The sequence below is a fragment of the Callionymus lyra genome, chromosome 4 (genome assembly GCF_982586985.1).
Source record: "Callionymus lyra chromosome 4, fCalLyr1.hap1.1, whole genome shotgun sequence".
In the NCBI taxonomy this organism is placed as follows: Eukaryota; Metazoa; Chordata; class Actinopteri; order Syngnathiformes; family Callionymidae; genus Callionymus; species Callionymus lyra.
Genome location: NC_141821.1, coordinates 19,387,302 through 19,404,385, shown reverse-complemented (window position 1 = coordinate 19,404,385; position 17,084 = coordinate 19,387,302). Strand labels below are relative to the sequence as shown.

At 40.1% G+C, this 17,084-nt stretch overlaps 3 protein-coding genes across 5 annotated transcripts; 2 read left to right on the top strand and 1 right to left on the bottom strand.

Annotated features, from left to right (window-relative positions):
• The first annotated feature begins 267 nt into the window (after nt 1–267).
• Nucleotides 268–2,737, top strand: nanog (nanog homeobox). Its single transcript, XM_087788101.1, has 4 exons — nt 268–658; nt 1,399–1,799; nt 1,861–1,989; nt 2,234–2,737. Exons 1-4 carry the CDS (start codon nt 316–318, stop codon nt 2,540–2,542), a joined length of 1,182 nt encoding a protein of 393 aa, XP_087644227.1. The 5' UTR covers nt 268–315; the 3' UTR covers nt 2,543–2,737.
• Nucleotides 2,738–3,832: 1,095 nt separating this feature from the next.
• Nucleotides 3,833–10,302, bottom strand: tm9sf1 (transmembrane 9 superfamily member 1). 2 transcript variants are annotated; one of them, XM_087789066.1, is made up of 10 exons: nt 10,153–10,302; nt 9,847–10,085; nt 8,182–8,374; nt 7,764–7,895; nt 7,554–7,676; nt 7,136–7,494; nt 6,904–7,058; nt 6,644–6,829; nt 5,382–5,655; nt 3,833–4,713 (listed from the first exon to the last, which is right to left on the bottom strand). In XM_087789066.1, exons 3-10 carry the CDS (start codon nt 8,341–8,343, stop codon nt 4,320–4,322), a joined length of 1,785 nt encoding a protein of 594 aa, XP_087645192.1. In that variant the 5' UTR covers nt 8,344–8,374; nt 9,847–10,085; nt 10,153–10,302; the 3' UTR covers nt 3,833–4,319. The 2 variants fall into 2 exon arrangements, with proteins under 2 accessions (XP_087645192.1, XP_087645193.1); XM_087789067.1 differs by having other exon boundaries at nt 9,847–10,302.
• Nucleotides 10,303–10,439: 137 nt separating this feature from the next.
• On the top strand, nt 10,440–16,050 carry fen1 (flap structure-specific endonuclease 1). 2 transcript variants are annotated; one of them, XM_087789065.1, is made up of 12 exons: nt 10,440–10,498; nt 11,057–11,163; nt 12,583–12,685; nt 12,771–12,873; nt 12,954–13,017; nt 14,025–14,134; nt 14,209–14,345; nt 14,437–14,503; nt 15,064–15,195; nt 15,265–15,416; nt 15,584–15,698; nt 15,781–16,050. In XM_087789065.1, exons 2-12 carry the CDS (start codon nt 11,082–11,084, stop codon nt 15,856–15,858), a joined length of 1,143 nt encoding a protein of 380 aa, XP_087645191.1. In that variant the 5' UTR covers nt 10,440–10,498; nt 11,057–11,081; the 3' UTR covers nt 15,859–16,050. The 2 variants fall into 2 exon arrangements, with proteins under 2 accessions (XP_087645191.1, XP_087645190.1); XM_087789064.1 differs by having other exon boundaries at nt 15,778–16,050.
• The last annotated feature ends 1,034 nt before the right edge of the window (nt 16,051–17,084 follow it).

The following is a 17,084-nucleotide window of genomic DNA, read 5'->3' as shown; positions in this document are numbered from 1 at the left end:
GTTACACGGACCATATCAGAACTTATTTGCTTATTTTTTAAATGTGAAAAGTGAGGTGTTGTGAAACAAAAATCCACTTGTTTTTCAAAATTAAAGTGAAATTCAAATGTTTTTTCTAAAGTCATATCGATCGTCGATGCGTGAAAAGCGCTGACGCCCATTAATGATGCGTGGAAGCTGATTGGCTGAAACCCGGACACCCACTTTACCTGTCCACACCCACGCGCCTCTACAAAAAGACCGGGAAATCTGAACCTGCTCTTTAGTTTGACGCGACACTCGTTTCCATCTTCTTTTTTATTTTTGACCTGCGCCATGGCGGACTGGAAGCTGAGCTACAACTACAACTCGGCCTACCACGCCTACGCCTACAGCTTCCTGTACCCCCCTGGCGCGGACCAGAGCGGCGGGAACATGGCGTGTTGGGGCGAGACTCAAGCCACGGACCTGAGCGGCTACAACTCCCCGGGGTTTTACGCCGCCGCACCCAGACCCCCGGACGAGTCTCCGCCGGACAGCCCGGAGGAGGGGGACGTGAACGGCTGCGGTCACTATCAAGCGTCGGGTCAGGCGTACCAGGGCAGGCAGCACGGATCCGCGTACAGCCCGGAAGAGGTCGGGAGGTCGGGGAGCGACTCGGAAGTGCACGCTTCTCCCGGTACGTGAACGCATCACCGGCTTTTTTTTCCTTTTCTATGTGGCGCATATAACTAATGACTCTTTTTTCTTCAAAACATGTGAACTATATTACTTATTTAAAATATATTTGTGTATATATATATTTCATATTTTCCAATGCGTGTCAAGTTCAATTTATATATATTCTATCTCTATCCACGCATACTTATAGTCGTAATTCAATTTACGAATCTAAGGATAATAATCACTGTTTTATATCAAATTTTTAGTTTAAATTTTAAATGTGAAAGTGTAAGTAAGATTTTAAGTTCCTTTTGAATTCTTGTATATTTTATTAAATATGATTTATTTTTAAATATATTTTTTATAAATCTTTATTTGACACTTAGGTAAATTGTGTTAATATTGCCTAACGCAATATAATATATATCTGTATTATAAACTCTTTATTTAATTTTATAATGATAAGCTTTGGTCCTTCTGCGTAAAATCAGCCAATCACAGAAGAATCCGAGCGATATTAACCAATTAGAAGCAACAAGAGGCGGGTCTTGGCTTCACTCTTCCATTTAAAAATCATTTAAAACGGCAGTATGGCAATATACTAACATTTAAATGTAAAATTTCCGAGATAATTAATTTTTTTCTATTAGATGACCCCATGAGTTAACTGGAGTGCATTTATGCATCATTAAAAAAGTTTGTGTAGCTACCATTTATTTTTGATCTAATGCAACCAATATTGTGGTCTACTCACAGATTCATGGAGCTCAGCCAGCAGTGGAGAAGGAACTGTCCAGCTCCCAGACATGTCCAGCTGGACCAGGAAACGCAACGATGACGAGGCCAGCATCACAAGCAGCAGCAGCAGCTGTAGCCCAGAGACTAGACAGATTCCGAGCTCCGCGGCTTTGGCTCCTCAGACATTTACCCCGAACTCCGACCACGAGGCTGCAGTCAACGAGGTCAACCCCCCTCAGGACCCCACACCTCAGAAGAAAAAGGGCAAGTCTTCTTCTCAAGCATCCAAAGCGAAGGCCCGCGTCGCGTTCACGGAGAGTCAGATGAACACTCTCGGCCAGTGCTTCAGTGTGCAGCGGTACCTCACGCCGGCCGAGATGAAGAACATAGCGGAGTTGACGGGGCTCACCTACAAACAGGTGAGCGCACCTGAGCTCGTCTGTTTGACACCTCGGGTTTGACCGCGTCTCCTCGTTGTAGGTTAAGACGTGGTTTCAAAATCGAAGGATGAAGCTGAAGAGGCACCAGAAAGACAGCGGCTGGTCGGCAAACAAGGAAGGACCTGTTCGCGGGACGGTCATCGCAAGCGTCCACAACCCTCTTCAAAATGTAAGCAAACTAAACCAGTTTTTGAAGCTTGAATATTAGTCCAGCCGATATGTCCTGCTACAGCAATAGCGGAGACGTAGACGCTTGGACGCACATCAACTCGTCTACATTGGAGGCCTCATCCAAGACTTGATTTTTGGCCTTAAAGGCAAGACGAAACATGCGGCAATGAAAAGTTTTTTTTAAAAACCTATTGTCATTTTTTCTTTGTCTTCTAATCCTAACACGATGCTTTGTGTTCCAGTACCAAGGAGACGTCAAACAAGAGCACAAAACCCATTTCAACGAAAACCTAATGTCGAGCATGCCCGTTCATCAAAATATGGCCCGGTATCTTTCCGCCATGGGCAACACGAGCGCACCCCCGGGATACCCCTCGTGGCCCATGGGCTCGCACCAGCCAGGAGCTCCCCCGAAACCCCAGACCTCTGCTTGGCACATGGCCCCGGGACTACACCATTTCGACCACACCCATGGTGCTTACAGCGCAAACGACCACTTCCCTCATGAAATGAGCAAGACGACAGAACCCGTGAGCAGCCATTGTGTGTAGACCCTCCCTGGGGGTCGCCCTGTGTCGACAAGCATTTATGTGAATGTGAAACTCTTCTACACTTACCCTCATTCTTGCGCTGCCTGTTGATTGTATTCACAATTTTTACCCCGTTTTTATATGCAACTATTAACGATGTTCTGTTCTTTGCACTTATGGAATGTTCTCTGTGTATGCATCCTATTTGAAAGTGTTTTTTTTGCAAAGCGCAGAATATATGCACACACTGTTCACCTTTTTTCTACTATAAAAAGGTTCCTGTGGCAACTTAAACTCTGTCTTTTCATTATTTTTCATGGTTTATAATCCTGGATTTAAGTGAAATCACAGTACATTTTCTTGACAAATTGACTCTTTAAAAGTGAAATCTCTGGGGTCACAGACAAAGGTTAAAAAAAAGTAACCCTTGTGTTTGACTGCCATAAATACAAACTACACAGTGGTAGTTTTTCATGAATTACTGTGTTTAAGTTGATAAACATTTAAGTGATGTATAAAATCTGTATTATACTTGAGACAATAGAAATAACTAGAGTTAGTTTGAAGCTATGACACCAGCCGCATACTACCCCTACTATTCTAGAAGTTAGTATGCAACATGCTGAAAATACACCTGTAAGTATATGCATTTATATGATGTAACTTCTGTTTAAAACGTCATTAAGATGGCAGCTGTTTAGTGTGGTTAGTGTCCATTGAACCATGCTCAGTTTTGTGGCTCAATTTAGTGTAAAAATACTAACTTTGAGTAAGCTAGTATGCGATTTGAGACACAGCACAGGTCCTGAACACTTCATGAAGCTTCATCAACACAATAGTGCTGTGTCTCAAATCGCATACTACTCTTAGTATGCTAGAAGTTAGTATGCATCAGTTTAGTACGCAAATTCTTAACAGATAGTATGTACAGATCAAACACTGCTGCTACACACTAACTGGAAATCACATGACAGCTTCTATTTAACGATGGTTGCAACGCTATCGCCGACACCTGCTGGCAGCACGTTTTGCAACTTTGGAAAAATAAAGAAAAAATATGAGAATCTAAATATTTGTGAGATATTTAAGCTGGTATCTGCACCGTGCAAAGCGGTGTCATTTTTGAAGCACACTAGATGGCGGTCTCTGCAATTTTTTTTTCCCCTGTTTTGTACAACTAATGTAACATCACATTTTAAACTGATGGCGCCTCCAAACAACATGACACTGTTTCATGAAGCTTCACTTGTTCATGATAGAACCACCCCCCATTAATGACCAAAGGAAAAAAAACAAACATCTCTTTGAAAAGAAAGTTCTTAGACATTTACTACAAAAAAGAAATGGTGTTCCAAACCTGACAAACTTAATTCCAGTAATTGGCATAAAAAAAGCTTTGTAAACTAATTCAGCAGTTATAGAAAAAGCATTTTCCGTACAGTAACCTCACAGGATCACCACGTCTCCTTCAAGACTCATCTTATTTCATAAGATTCTTTATGTTTCACAAATCTTTCCTTCCTGATAAACACTTTAATTACACTATAATCTCTCTGTGGAAATGAATTTAATCATTACAACGGAATCTTTCGCCACATGTCCGAGTGGAACCTGCAAAGAAAATGACACTTTCAAACCTGCATTATACAAACGACTCCAGTTTTGACATCCCTTTGTACGGAAAACTCCCATTTGAACGTTAAATAAGAAGAACCCCATTCAAGTATCACATACTCCAGCATTCACAGCTGCTTTAAAGTTCCAGTTCCTGTCCACTGGAATCTGTTGTTCCGAAAGCTCAGTCCATCTTGAGGCTGCGGTAGATGTAGCGGATGAAGGCGAGCGAGGACCAGAACGATATGCTGCCCAGCATCAGGGAGAAGACCAGCGCCGTCAGCAGAGAGTAGCCGAAGAACTCGGTGCTCTGCACCAGGCCGCTCATCGACGAGCGGTTCTTGTAGTAGAAAACGGAGTAGATGAAGATGAAGATTCCCGTGGAGCCGGTGCTGAGGACGCTACGCCACCACCACCTGTAGTCCTCTCCGGACAGAAGGAAGTAGGTGAGCGCCACGGAGATGCAGGCGCCGACCGAGAGGAGGATGGCGAAGACGCACAACAATATTCCGTACAGGGTGTAGTGTTCTCTTCCCCACACTGTGGCAAAGATGTAGTACAGCTCCACGGAGATGGCACTGAGGGACAGAACACAAGTCAAATCATCATTCTACTTCAAACTGAGCCTGAGAAACCTGGGTGTTGTATTTGACATGTCTCTGGTACAACACTGCAAAACACTGACCAGAAACTGTGTCCTAGTCGTTTAGACGATTGTAACAGTTTATTTTTGGAGTCCAAACAAGAAGGAGCTGTCTCGCCTGCAGTTAATACAAAATTCGAGCGAAAAATCGGACCCGCTCTAGTAGAAAGACTCACATTTCCCCGATCCCTAAAAAGGCTGCCAGTTTCTTTCAGGATCAATTTTAAAATTCTGGTTCTTACTTTCAGATCCTTCTTACATCAGTGATCTGATCACGCCTTACACCCCAGCTCGGGCTCTGAGGTCTGTGGATCAGAGAGGAGAGAAATCCTTCCAGGCTGTTGCTTCTAAGCTTTGGAACGATCTTCCTCTCCCTCTGTGTTTGATGGATCTACTGACATTTTTATTTGTGCTTTTCCCTGATTTCCAGGGACTCCTGTGTTTGTCTTATGTTGTCTTAGCCTTTTAGAGTTTTTACATTTTTAGGCATTTTTAACTGCTTATTGTCTTTTAATGTTAAAACGCTTTGTGACCCTGGTCTAGAAAGGGGCTTTACAAATAACTATTACTTACTTACTTTGACATTTCTGAATGAAAGCTCACCTGAAGGGCAAAAAGCCACCGATAGCCATGTGCACGGCTGCGTGTTTGTACCACGGCTGCGAAGGAATTTGCCGGGCAATGTTGCGTGTGCGGCAAGGAGCCTGGAAGCTCCCGGCTCGGTTCTTCCCCACGATGCCGCCGATGACGGTCAGTGGGAATCCAACCAGAATCCAGGCGGCAAGCAGGAGAAGGACAGTGGAAACTGGCAGGGCCTGAGTGGAGCCGCTCCACCAGTGGATCGAGTTCACGATACTCCATGTCAGGAACAGAGGAGCTGTCGAGGGAGACGGACGGAAGTCTTAGATTTGGAAGGTGTACAGCTTCTATGAAACTAGTGATGAGGCTTCATGGAGCAGTGTCATTATTTTTAGAGCCCACTAGATGGTGGTCTCTGCTCTATTTTACTTTGTGAAACAACTGTTTTAATGAAACAATACATCATTTTTTAACTGATGGCGCCACCTACTGACCTCTGAAAAATAAGACACTGTTTCATGAAGCTTTATCAGCTCATCATTATAGGAAACTGGTGCTCTTCGTGCATTTAATTAACTACATTGATGTGTTCAAGGGACCAAACATGGAAAATGAAGGATTCAATTCGTGTATTTTTCAATGTAATTGTTAATATATAGAGACACTTTTTTTTACAAAAATGTTTAACTTTTAAACATAATCTACACTTGTGTTGATTCTGGGTCAAGGTGAACGACCTCCCTGGCTTCCATAATATACATATGCAGTGATGGAGGCCTTTCACCTTGACCCAGAGACAACACAAGGGATACCACAAACACATTTTTTTTTCAGGCCTTCAGGTCACCTTGACCCTGAGATAACACAAGGGTTAACAATCAATCAACAAGGTCAATAACAAAACAAACAGCGGCAAAGAAAACAAACATAATTAAATTTGTATTATACACAAGAGTGAAACAAGAATCTTCTTCTTATCTTCTATGATAAGAAGAAATAATAGTGTACAATTGTTTACAAATCAGAAATTGTTTCCGTATACTGATGTAAACTGACACATTATATACCTCTTTTTAATGATGAACTTGATACTATAATGTTTTGTTTAAATAAAAAAAACAGTTAACTCACTAAAAAAAAGAAAAAAGAAAAAAATGTTTATGCCACAATATTTTGAGATCATAGACATCAGATGACATGACTTAAACCCAAAGGTCTCAAGCAGGCATGTTTGAACTATTTTGTAGAATTAAAAATCTTATTAGCAAACTTCTTCTTAGACGCACCAGAGAAAAGGGAAGATGTCAGTATGATGTTCCAAACCCATCGGTGTCCGTTGATCTGCGTGTAAAAACTGCAGGAAACGTATCCGGACACGCAGCTGGTCAAAGCGTACAGGACGATGGCCGCCGAGTTGATGGCGCCGTGTCGATGCACGTTAAACATGCCCAGTAAAGCCATGACGATGATCGCTGTGTGCAAGAGAGTACACGTTTAAATTGAGTTTTGTGTGTGGGAAAAAGTTGTCGTTTGCTCGAATAAACACCTGTGGCAAGGGTAAGGAATTGAGCCCCCACTCCCAGAACCGCACACAACAGACTCTTGTACGGTGGAAACCTGAAGACGTCAGTATGAATGATCTTCCAGCCGTTGTCGCTCTGGTCCAGATCATCACAGCCACCATCCTCCTCAACATTGTATCTGGAATGAGACGGCAAGGAACTACAATCTCTGCTCTTTCTAGTGTCGTAATCACCGCGGGGGTTTCTTCAACTGACCTGGCAAAGTCGTTCTTCAGAACCCGCATGAGTATAATGATGACGAAACCCAGCAGCAGCACCACCAGCACCAGCGAGTTGATGATGGACAACCAGTGGATCTCCAGCGTTTTGGGGAAAAAGGAATAATCGCGGAGGCGCTCGGCTCGGCGCGAGTAAGGCAAAGAAGACTCGAACCAGTGCACGCTGTAGGTGTGTGTGACCGTGAGGTTTCGGCCGCCGACTCCAACGCCGACCCCGGGTGACCCGGCGCCTTCTTCCAGGGGGACGGGCTTGACGTCCTTCACCGACACATTAGCAAAGATCACGGAGTCGCCGTTGTACTCAATGTTAAAGTCCAAGTGGTTCCACAGATCCACCTGTTGAGGGAGATGTTAGTTGTGGCCCATAACTGTGCAGGACGTCGTTGAGATATCACCTTGTGGGTGTGAGGTAAGAGGCCTCCTTCTTCCAAGTAGCCGACGAATCCCCAAATGGGTATGTCGTCCAGGACAAACTCAAAGTAGAACAACTCTTCGATTGCTTCCCGAAGCTGCTCCACCTGATCAAAAACACACGTATGTCACATTTAAAAACAAAAGAACCAGATATTAATAAGTCTTGGGCCCGATGATGTGTGCGTGCAGACCTGTTCTCCTGACAGGGTGAGCTTGCACAGAGTTTTTCTCTCAACGTTCTCTCGGAATTTGATGCGATACAAAGACTCTGCCATTCTGTCGCCATCCAAAACTTCTCCCAGACTCAAAGATTTGTGATGCACCTGTAACAAAAAATTATATGGTTAACAATTATACAAACACAATATCATTATTTGGTGATAATCATTTCAATTAAATACACCTATAAATACAACAATATCGTACATGGCATTATTATAGCTAAAGCTTTTATAAGTTGTTGAATTAATAAAAGTCCCCACAATCCACTTTCCAAAACTGGACACTTAGAAAAAACTACTCACAAAGATAAACACAATACACATTTTTTCATCTCCAAATCATTATGAGACAATGATTTGTTTTGGAGACTAAAGAACAAAGACTAACCTTCTCGGGTCTGCAGACGGGCAGGGTGTAATAGTGATACGTCTCCTGTGGGTTATGATAAGGCCCCACTTTGTTCACATAGAGAGTTACATTATCCCCCGGCTTGAAGCCCACTGCCCAACCACAGAGAAGGCTGAAGAGCCAGATGGACTTCAGGTCCATTATCCTTTGGTGACTTGTTCTTGGTGGCTTTCTAAGAGAAACAGACAATTTCACAGGTCAGAAGTCAGCAACGACACTTTTTGAGAAACATTTGCAAATATTTACACTGGTGGAGCTGAAAATGGTTCAAATTTCATTTCTAAAAAATACAAAATAAAAAAGAAACTTGACCGTGCTTGCATTGTCAACATTTTAAAAATGTCCTATAGTTGTGACTTGTGGATTAAGTTCACAAAAAAAAGATATATAATTTTCCAACATATAATAAGATCTAGACTTACAAAAAAGTACTTTACTGTGATACATTTTCTATTGACAGAGTAAAAGAATGACATGAGTTTATTTTAAACCACATATTTAGGGTCACATTAACATATTACTTGTGATGGAAGCTGCATTCATTAACTAAATAAAGTTTTGGGGTTATATCAAAAATATAGTTTTAACTTACTTAATACTAAAACAAATAACTAAGTAAGTAAGTAAGTAACGGTTATTTTCAAAGCACCTTTCTAGACCAGGGTCACAAAGCGCTTTAATAATACAATACACAGTTGAAATATATACTTTAAAAGATTAAAACACATAAGACAAACACAAGAGTCCCAGAAAATCTGCCTGCACGAATTAAAATGTCTTAAGATGTTTCTTGAAGGAGTCAGTAGATCCATCAAACACAGAGGGAGAGGAAGATCGTTCCAAAGCTTAGGAGCAACAGCCTGGAAGAATTTCTCTCCTCTGGTCCTGAACCAATGTTCAGGAACCATCAGTAGATTCTGATCCACAGACCTCAGAGCCCGAGCTGGGGTGTAAATCTGGATCAGATCACTGATGTAAGGTCTGACCATGAATAGATCTGAAAGTAAGAACCAGAATTTTAAAGTTGATCCTGAAAGAAACTGGCAGCCAGTGAAGAGTTTTAAGGATCTGGGAAAATTGAGTACTTCTACTAGTGCGGGTCAGAATTCTCGCTGCTGAGTTTTGTATTAACTGCAGACGAGACAGCTCCTTCTTTTTTATACACGAAAATAAACTGTTACAAATAGTCCAAACAAGAAGTCACAAACTCATGGATCGTGTTTTGAAATAATTTCCCCAAGTTTAGAGATTTATCTCAGTTGAGAAGTCTAAGAACCACCAACAAGGGTAGTAGTTCTTAGCTGTAAGGTGAATTAATATAGTTTAGCTTGTACATATAGGAATCAAGATGACATTTTTACAATAGAAAATAATTATTAACAAATTGTATCAGCGTTCCTTACGTTAAAAAAAGGGCATGTACTCTTAAAATATCGCCATTACAAATGTTGTTATGTAGTAGGTTGTACATGGTTACTCGAGTAAGGAAACCAAACGTCACTTTACAAATGAAAACAGAGTAAATTAATAAGTTGTTAGCCATGTAAACAAAAAACTACATTTTAAGCGAGATGTGCAAACAAAAAAAGACAATACAAGTCGAATTAAATGTATTCAAATGTGATACTTTCTGCTCCAACATACCGAAATCGGCGCTTTGTCGATAAGGCTTGTATTGAAGAATGCGATCGGACCTGTTCACCGGGGAGCACAGAGTCGAGGCCCCGGAAGATGTCTCCGATCCTGGAGCTCAAACTACAACTATCTGTTCCAACGCATGCTGCCGAATTGTCAAGACGACATTATTCGAGTTTTATATCTATTTCCCCTGCAGCTGGATCGTTCCATTAACCCGCAACATTAAGCATCCGATTCCACGTCACCTGAAAAATAAAATAACCACAAGCTCCGGTGACTTTTTCCGGGGTGGGCGGAGAAGCAGAAACACACCTCCGACACGGTCACATATCATCCACTCGTCCTCTCTTTGCGCATTTTAAAACGATCTTTATAAACCCGTAACTCGGGTTATAATGATTCCAAATGAAAACATTCAGGGCATTTCTTTTCACTTGCAGCTTGTTGTGCTGCTACACGACCCGTCATCCCGGAAGCGCGGCGAGCGGAGACCAGAGCAATCGCACAACATCGATGAGAACATCGATGATCAACGGCGTCAACGGCGGGGGGACGATCCGTGACTCGACACATTGATTGGTCATGCCTGCCTGGATATTTCCCGCGAAACCGACGCAGATCCTCCTGGCGACTGGTGCTCAGGCTGTTTTCTTTCTACGTATGTACACTTTTATTTAACATTTCTTAGATTAAAGCATGTTGATATTTTAAGTAAAGGGAACTTAAGCATTGATACCGCTGCATATTTGTCTTCAGAATGATACCAAGAGTTTGTCAAGTCGAACCATTTTTTCATCTAATAGTTAGCGGATTATGCAGAAGCTTTTTTTAAAAAATAAAAAAAAATCTATATAATGCTTTAAAACGTGTTCATATATTTCCAAAACGCCAACTAGCCCACTTCTTTAATCCGGGAAGGATTTGATATTTAAAAAAACAAAACATCTTTGTTTGCTACGTTAGCATTGTTGTGCTCGACCACATTGCTCTGCCGTGTGAAGTTTAATAAAAGTAGTTTATTTTACTATTTTATTAAGTTGTTTATGTGGCCCTCAAGCCTTTATTAGTGCTCACATTAAACCTCTAGGTTACGAAGCAAAACCGCTATTTTATTGGGAGTGTTTTAGCAAATTTGAATGAAGTGTAGATGGTTGTTGATGTCGTTTCTCCCTCGTGTTGATAAATTCTCTCTTTTTTTATACATGAAACATTTCAGATCGTGTGGATTTGACTTTGTCATCATGGGAATACATGGACTCACCAAGCTTATTGCTGACCATGCACCGGGAGCCATCAAAGAGCAAGATATCAAGAACTACTTCGGTAATATCAGTTTATGACACACGTCACAACTTTGAGATCCATCTCTACACAATCTCAGTGTTAAATGTAGAGTGTATTGAGGACCTGTGTTCATGTGATTGATGGTAATGTCACTTTTCTTCATCCAAATACTTCCATACTGCTGGTCTGTAATGCATATCTTGTATTGAAGCCTCAACCTGAGAAATTGATCTAGATTAAAAAAAGACAAGGTTATAGTTTCAGCTTGTTCGTAGCGTAAACTTCAGGTCTTTCAGTGCAAACACATCGACACCGGCGTAGCCTTGAACTGATGGTGTTTGGATTAAAGAAAAGTGAGTCACTGCCTCTGCCTGTAGCTCCAAAAAACAAAGATTACTCTAAAGCTTCTCCAACCCCAATTTTGAATTGATTTAAAAATGAATAGATCAACAACACACATACATGTGTATTTGAAAGAGTAAAACCTAATTGTCTTCAGTTTTAATGGAGAACATGAACAGCTTTGAATTTTAGCTGGTTATTAAATAATGATTAAAACTTACATTTATTTGAAACTTAAATGTTGCTCAAATCTTTTGAGTTGACTGGAGATATTTTTTAGAAATAACTATTAAAAATATATATATATTTTCAAAGCTAATATTACACAAAATACAAGGATCCCAGATATCCGATATTAGTGGAATTCTGCTATTTTTCAATCTAAAATGGTATTTCAAATTTGTATTTCCGTATGAAACGGCTAAAACATTTGGTTCGAGAGCCATTCTCATTCCACACTTGACATGTCTTACGATTATATTTACCCATTTAACACTCTATTTATTTAATGATAATACACGTTGGTCTATTTTGCTTTTTGCTTCAGTCTAGCCAATCACAGAAGGCACCACGCAATATTAACCAATCAGAAGCAACATAAGGTGGATCTATCTTTCATTACAGCATCACCACTAACAAGAAGATAACCGCGCCAGTCATCATCACTTAACATCATAATGCTGTCAATCTTTCAGTTGTTCGGTTTTCTCCTGTCAAGGGCTGTACTTAAATGCAGAAAGTTGATAACTTATATTTGAACTGTAACTCATCCATGTCATCGTCAAAGGCGAAAGGTTTATGATGCTTCACATCAATAATTATCACAAGTTGCTAATGACTGTCATACATCTCTTCTAGATCACCATAAGTATTTTAAAATGTAAGACCAAGAAAAAAATACCACGTGTTTGAACTTTAACATGGTCGTCAAGAATGTACAATTACTTACCCCAGTATAAGCAACATTTTTCTGATAAAATAAATAGTTTTGGGATTGAAAATTAGCCAATATTTGCCCTTTACAATTCCTCTACTTTCATTTTGCCTAACTGGGATCCCTGAGAATAGTTTGAAATATAAGTATATATTCTGACTGTGTATATGCAACTTTTCCAGGGAGGAAAATAGCTATAGATGCATCGATGTGCATCTATCAGTTCCTGATCGCCGTTCGACAGGATGGCAATGTGCTGCAGAATGAAGACGGAGAAACGACAAGGTACTGAATGCCACCTTCAGATTACACCCACATCCGTAAGCTTTCCGATCACTGGCCGACCTTCTCTGCATCGTTGTTTTCTCAGTCATCTTATGGGAACGTTTTACCGCACGATCCGCCTGCTGGACTACGGTATTAAGCCTGTGTACGTGTTTGACGGCAAACCTCCAACGCTGAAGTCATCAGAGGCGAGTACATTTGATGATTATACGAATGTGGAAACAAGCAACTTTTTCTAAATATTGTTTCTTTGCATTTCGTTTCTCAGCTGGAGAAGAGAGGGGAGAGAAGAGCGGAGGCAGAGAAGATGCTGGCACAAGCGCAGGAAATGGGTACAGTATACGCTATTTAAATGGTTTAAATATGATAGAAACTGAATCTGAAAATCATATTTTTGGTGCTTAATTTCTAGATTATTTTCTAGAGTTTAGGAACTAATTTGGAATAATAAAATACTCATTCATCTCAACATTGTTGATCAACCACTGTTGGGTTGATTTAACATTACTGTCCTTATTCTAGAACGCCACTAGATGGCACTCTTTGCTCAATATTTCTCAGCCCTGAACCCCAGCTACAGTGAAAGGTCTTCTTTTTAAACTGAGAGCGCCACCTACAGAGCGGATACCTCATAAGTTGTTTCTGAACTCGTCGCATCACCGCGAATTTGGATGGAGATGAAAGGGCGCTGTTGCCACCATTGCACCGATTTGGCTGTTTTTTATCTCATTATCTTTTTTTATATTTTATTTATTCGTATTATTATTTAATCTTTTTTAGTTTGGCAATAATCACCAACAGTGATGACTTCCCTATGTTTGTAGAAGTCTTTACACTGATAATGGAGCTAGAAAAAGACCCTGATAGTTACATATGCACCGTTTATTAAGTTTTAAGGACGATCGATCCCCGCTCTTGACATTTTAATTATACAAATTTATTAAATTATTTTTCATTTGTAGTTTCTTTGTGTAGCTTTGTGATTAGTAGGTAGAAAGTAAGCAGGATGTTAGTAGCTTTCCTTTATTTAATTATTTAATAATTTGGTTTATGATTTATGTTATAGTATAATTAAAATTTATATTCATTTGTCTCTTAACAAGGAGCATAATAAACATTATTATTCATCATTAACTGTGTTGATTTCTACATAAAATTATATTTGTTCTTTCAATGGTTTAGGCAGCGAAATGTCCAGGAAAAGAGCACCACATAGGATATTCTTTACCAGCCGCCACTGATGAAATGTTTAGTGAATCCCGAATAAAAAAAATTGGGTCGTAGCGTTGATGCATTTGAGCTGTTGCAGTCGAGAAAATGAATGTTTGCATTTGTTCAGGTGAACAGGAGAACATTGACAAGTTCAGCAAGCGTCTGGTTAAAGTCACCAGGCAGCACAACGACGAGTGCAAGAAGCTGCTGACCCTGATGGGGGTCCCCTATATTGAGGTAACCCAACCATAAAAACATGAACTCTCTCCCTCTGTCTATGACTCGAAGACGACTTATTCTTGTGTTTCCAGGCTCCGTGTGAGGCTGAGGCCAGCTGTGCCGCTCTAGTTAAATCAGGAAAAGTGTTTGGAACTGCGACCGAGGACATGGACGGTCTGACCTTCGGCACCAATGTCCTGCTGAGACACCTGACCTCCAGTGAAGCCAAGTAATGTGATTCCACAGTCTCTCATTAATCTTTCAACACTCCTCTGGTCGGATGAGTCTGTGGGATATTTATGATCCTGCTCTGCTCCCAGGAAACTTCCCATCCAAGAGTTCACTTTCAGCAGGATCCTGCAGGACATCAACCTGACTAAAGAACAGGTAAGAATCAAACATGCATTTACTCTTTATGGAAGCTCAAACAACAACAACTCAAAGAGGAATCTTACTGACAACATTCAACCACCATTATTAATACAGCAGCACTCTGGAACCAGGTTCAAGGATATTAGACCTTTTATTTCCAACTATTCAATCGGAGAAGCTGAATAATCAAAGACCAGAAACAAATAGTCAAGTAAACGATTCTAAATGTTTCATATCAGTGTTAGAATATAATTAATATTCTAATTCCAATAATATTTAATAATAATAATATTTTTCAAATTCAATCATTTTTGTGATCATCTGGAGCCACTTGTACCAGTTTATTTTTGTTTATTTTATTTAAAAGGCTAAAAATGAAAAAATATCAAATGCTTTTTTTTAATTTAAAAAAAATGGCAAAAGTCACTCATTCATGGCAGCTTTTTTAAAACAATCTTTCAGCCAGAAATTTAAAATAAATCTCTGTTCAAACCTTTTTATTGCATTTTAGAATAATTGAGTCGATTAAATAATTTCCTCATTGCTATACACTTGTCTAAACTGGTTTGTTGCAGTTCATCGATCTGTGTATTCTGCTGGGATGCGACTACTGCGGCACCATCAAGGGGGTCGGTCCGAAGAGGGCCATCGACCTGATCCGGCAGCACGGCAGCATCGAAGAAATCCTAGAGAACATTGATCTGAAAGTACGTTCACAGGTTCACAGTAGCTGAGACAGACTTTATGAGAAGGGTTTTTTTTTCAACTTCCTGCAGAAATATCCAGTTCCAGAGGACTGGCTGTACAAGGAAGCCAGAGCTTTGTTTCTAGATCCAGAAGTTGTCGATTGTTCAACTGTCGACCTGAAGTGGAACGAGCCGGATGAGGAAGGACTCGTCCAGTTCATGTGCAGTGAAAAGCAGTTCAGGTAAGTCTTTCTTACTGTGATGCATTTATTGACCACTAGGGTGCAGTGTTTGCAACAAATATACCAGCAAAATCCTAAAACAGGACTTTCTATTTTGAGTTGAGGTTTTTAAAAAGAGGTTTAAAAAAAAAAGATGTTTTAAAACGGTATGCTGTGTGTTAATAAAGCGAGGACAGGATCCGAAACGGCTGCAAGAAGATTGTGAAGAGCCGACAAGGCAACACTCAGGGACGCTTGGACTCCTTCTTCACCGTCACCGGGTCTTTATCGTCCAAGCGGAAGGTACTGCTTTTTAAAAAATGGTTCGATTCATGAACTGAAAAGCCTCGTGGTAATATTGTTTTGATGTTGTTCAAACCAGCAGGAGCCTGACGTTAAAGGATCTGCCAAGAAGAAGCAGAAGACTGCAGCAACACCTGGCAAGTTTAGAAGGGGTAAATAGACGCAGTCGAAGTGCTTCATTAAAAAAAAGAATCGACATGATAAGCATCGTCTGCTTCACATAGTTTCTTCCCCGTGTTTTTGATCGTGTCAAAAGATTGACATAAATCTGATCGTTATTTCTCATGAATGCTTTCTTTTCTCCTCCCCACGTTTTCTCTGAAGCATGAAAATAAAATGTTTTGTAGTGAGAGTGTTGTAGTAACAGTGACTCTCTTTACACTTGGTCACATATTCAGACTGTGCACATGGATCACTGCCTCCGATGTTAATTTGAAATGATTCTTATCTAACCTATTTATCGAGTCTGCCAAAAGCTCTCGAGGGTTATTGAAGTCAAAGTTCATGGATAGTTAAAATAAACTGTCAACTCCTAACCCCAGGTCCTATCAGCTGTTACTGTATATTTAAAAGAAAGTGACACAATTAAATAAACACTTAAGTTATCTAGTTAAATTATGTGTTCAACCAATACCACACCTAATCATGAGAAGCGCTGCGTAATTATCGCCCGAATCCTCCCTCGCATGACGTCCGTCTCAACAAATCTTTTGTGTTCTTCACCTCGGTGATGACAACACGGTTGTTTTGTCTACCTGTGAACAAAAATAAAGACCATTTACAAGATTGTCAAGAGGTTAATCCTCTTCATTTTTCTAAGGTGTGACACTTACTCGCACCCTTGGTCGACTGTTTGATCCAAGTGTTTTTTAATAGAATCACACGTTTAATATTGGGTGTATTCACCTAATGTCAATTAAAATGGGTGTGAAGGAATATTACAGTTGGTGCTGATTTATAAAACGAGTACATTTCACGGTGTGGTAGTTTCTGCTGTGAAGCATAAATTACTTTGCTACAAATAGTAAGTAAGTAATTAATATTTATAGGGTGCTTTTCCAGACCAGGGTCACAAAACGCTTAATCAATCAAAACAAATAAATATTATAATTATAATAATTCTATAGAACAGTAAGTTATATCAATGAGAAATAAAAAACAACATTGTAGTTTAATGCACTCTTGGAAAAGCAGTTTTCAAACACATGTATTTCCTACTTGGTTAAACTCTGGTGAATTGGTCCTTTAAACCAAAAATAATGTTTAATATAAAGTCATGTGGAAGTTTGTAGACAAGATTGATGTTCAACAAAAGTGCTTAAGTTGAGAAATGTCTGATTATTTTTGTCATTTGTATCTACAGACACACACAAATGCAGGGGCTCA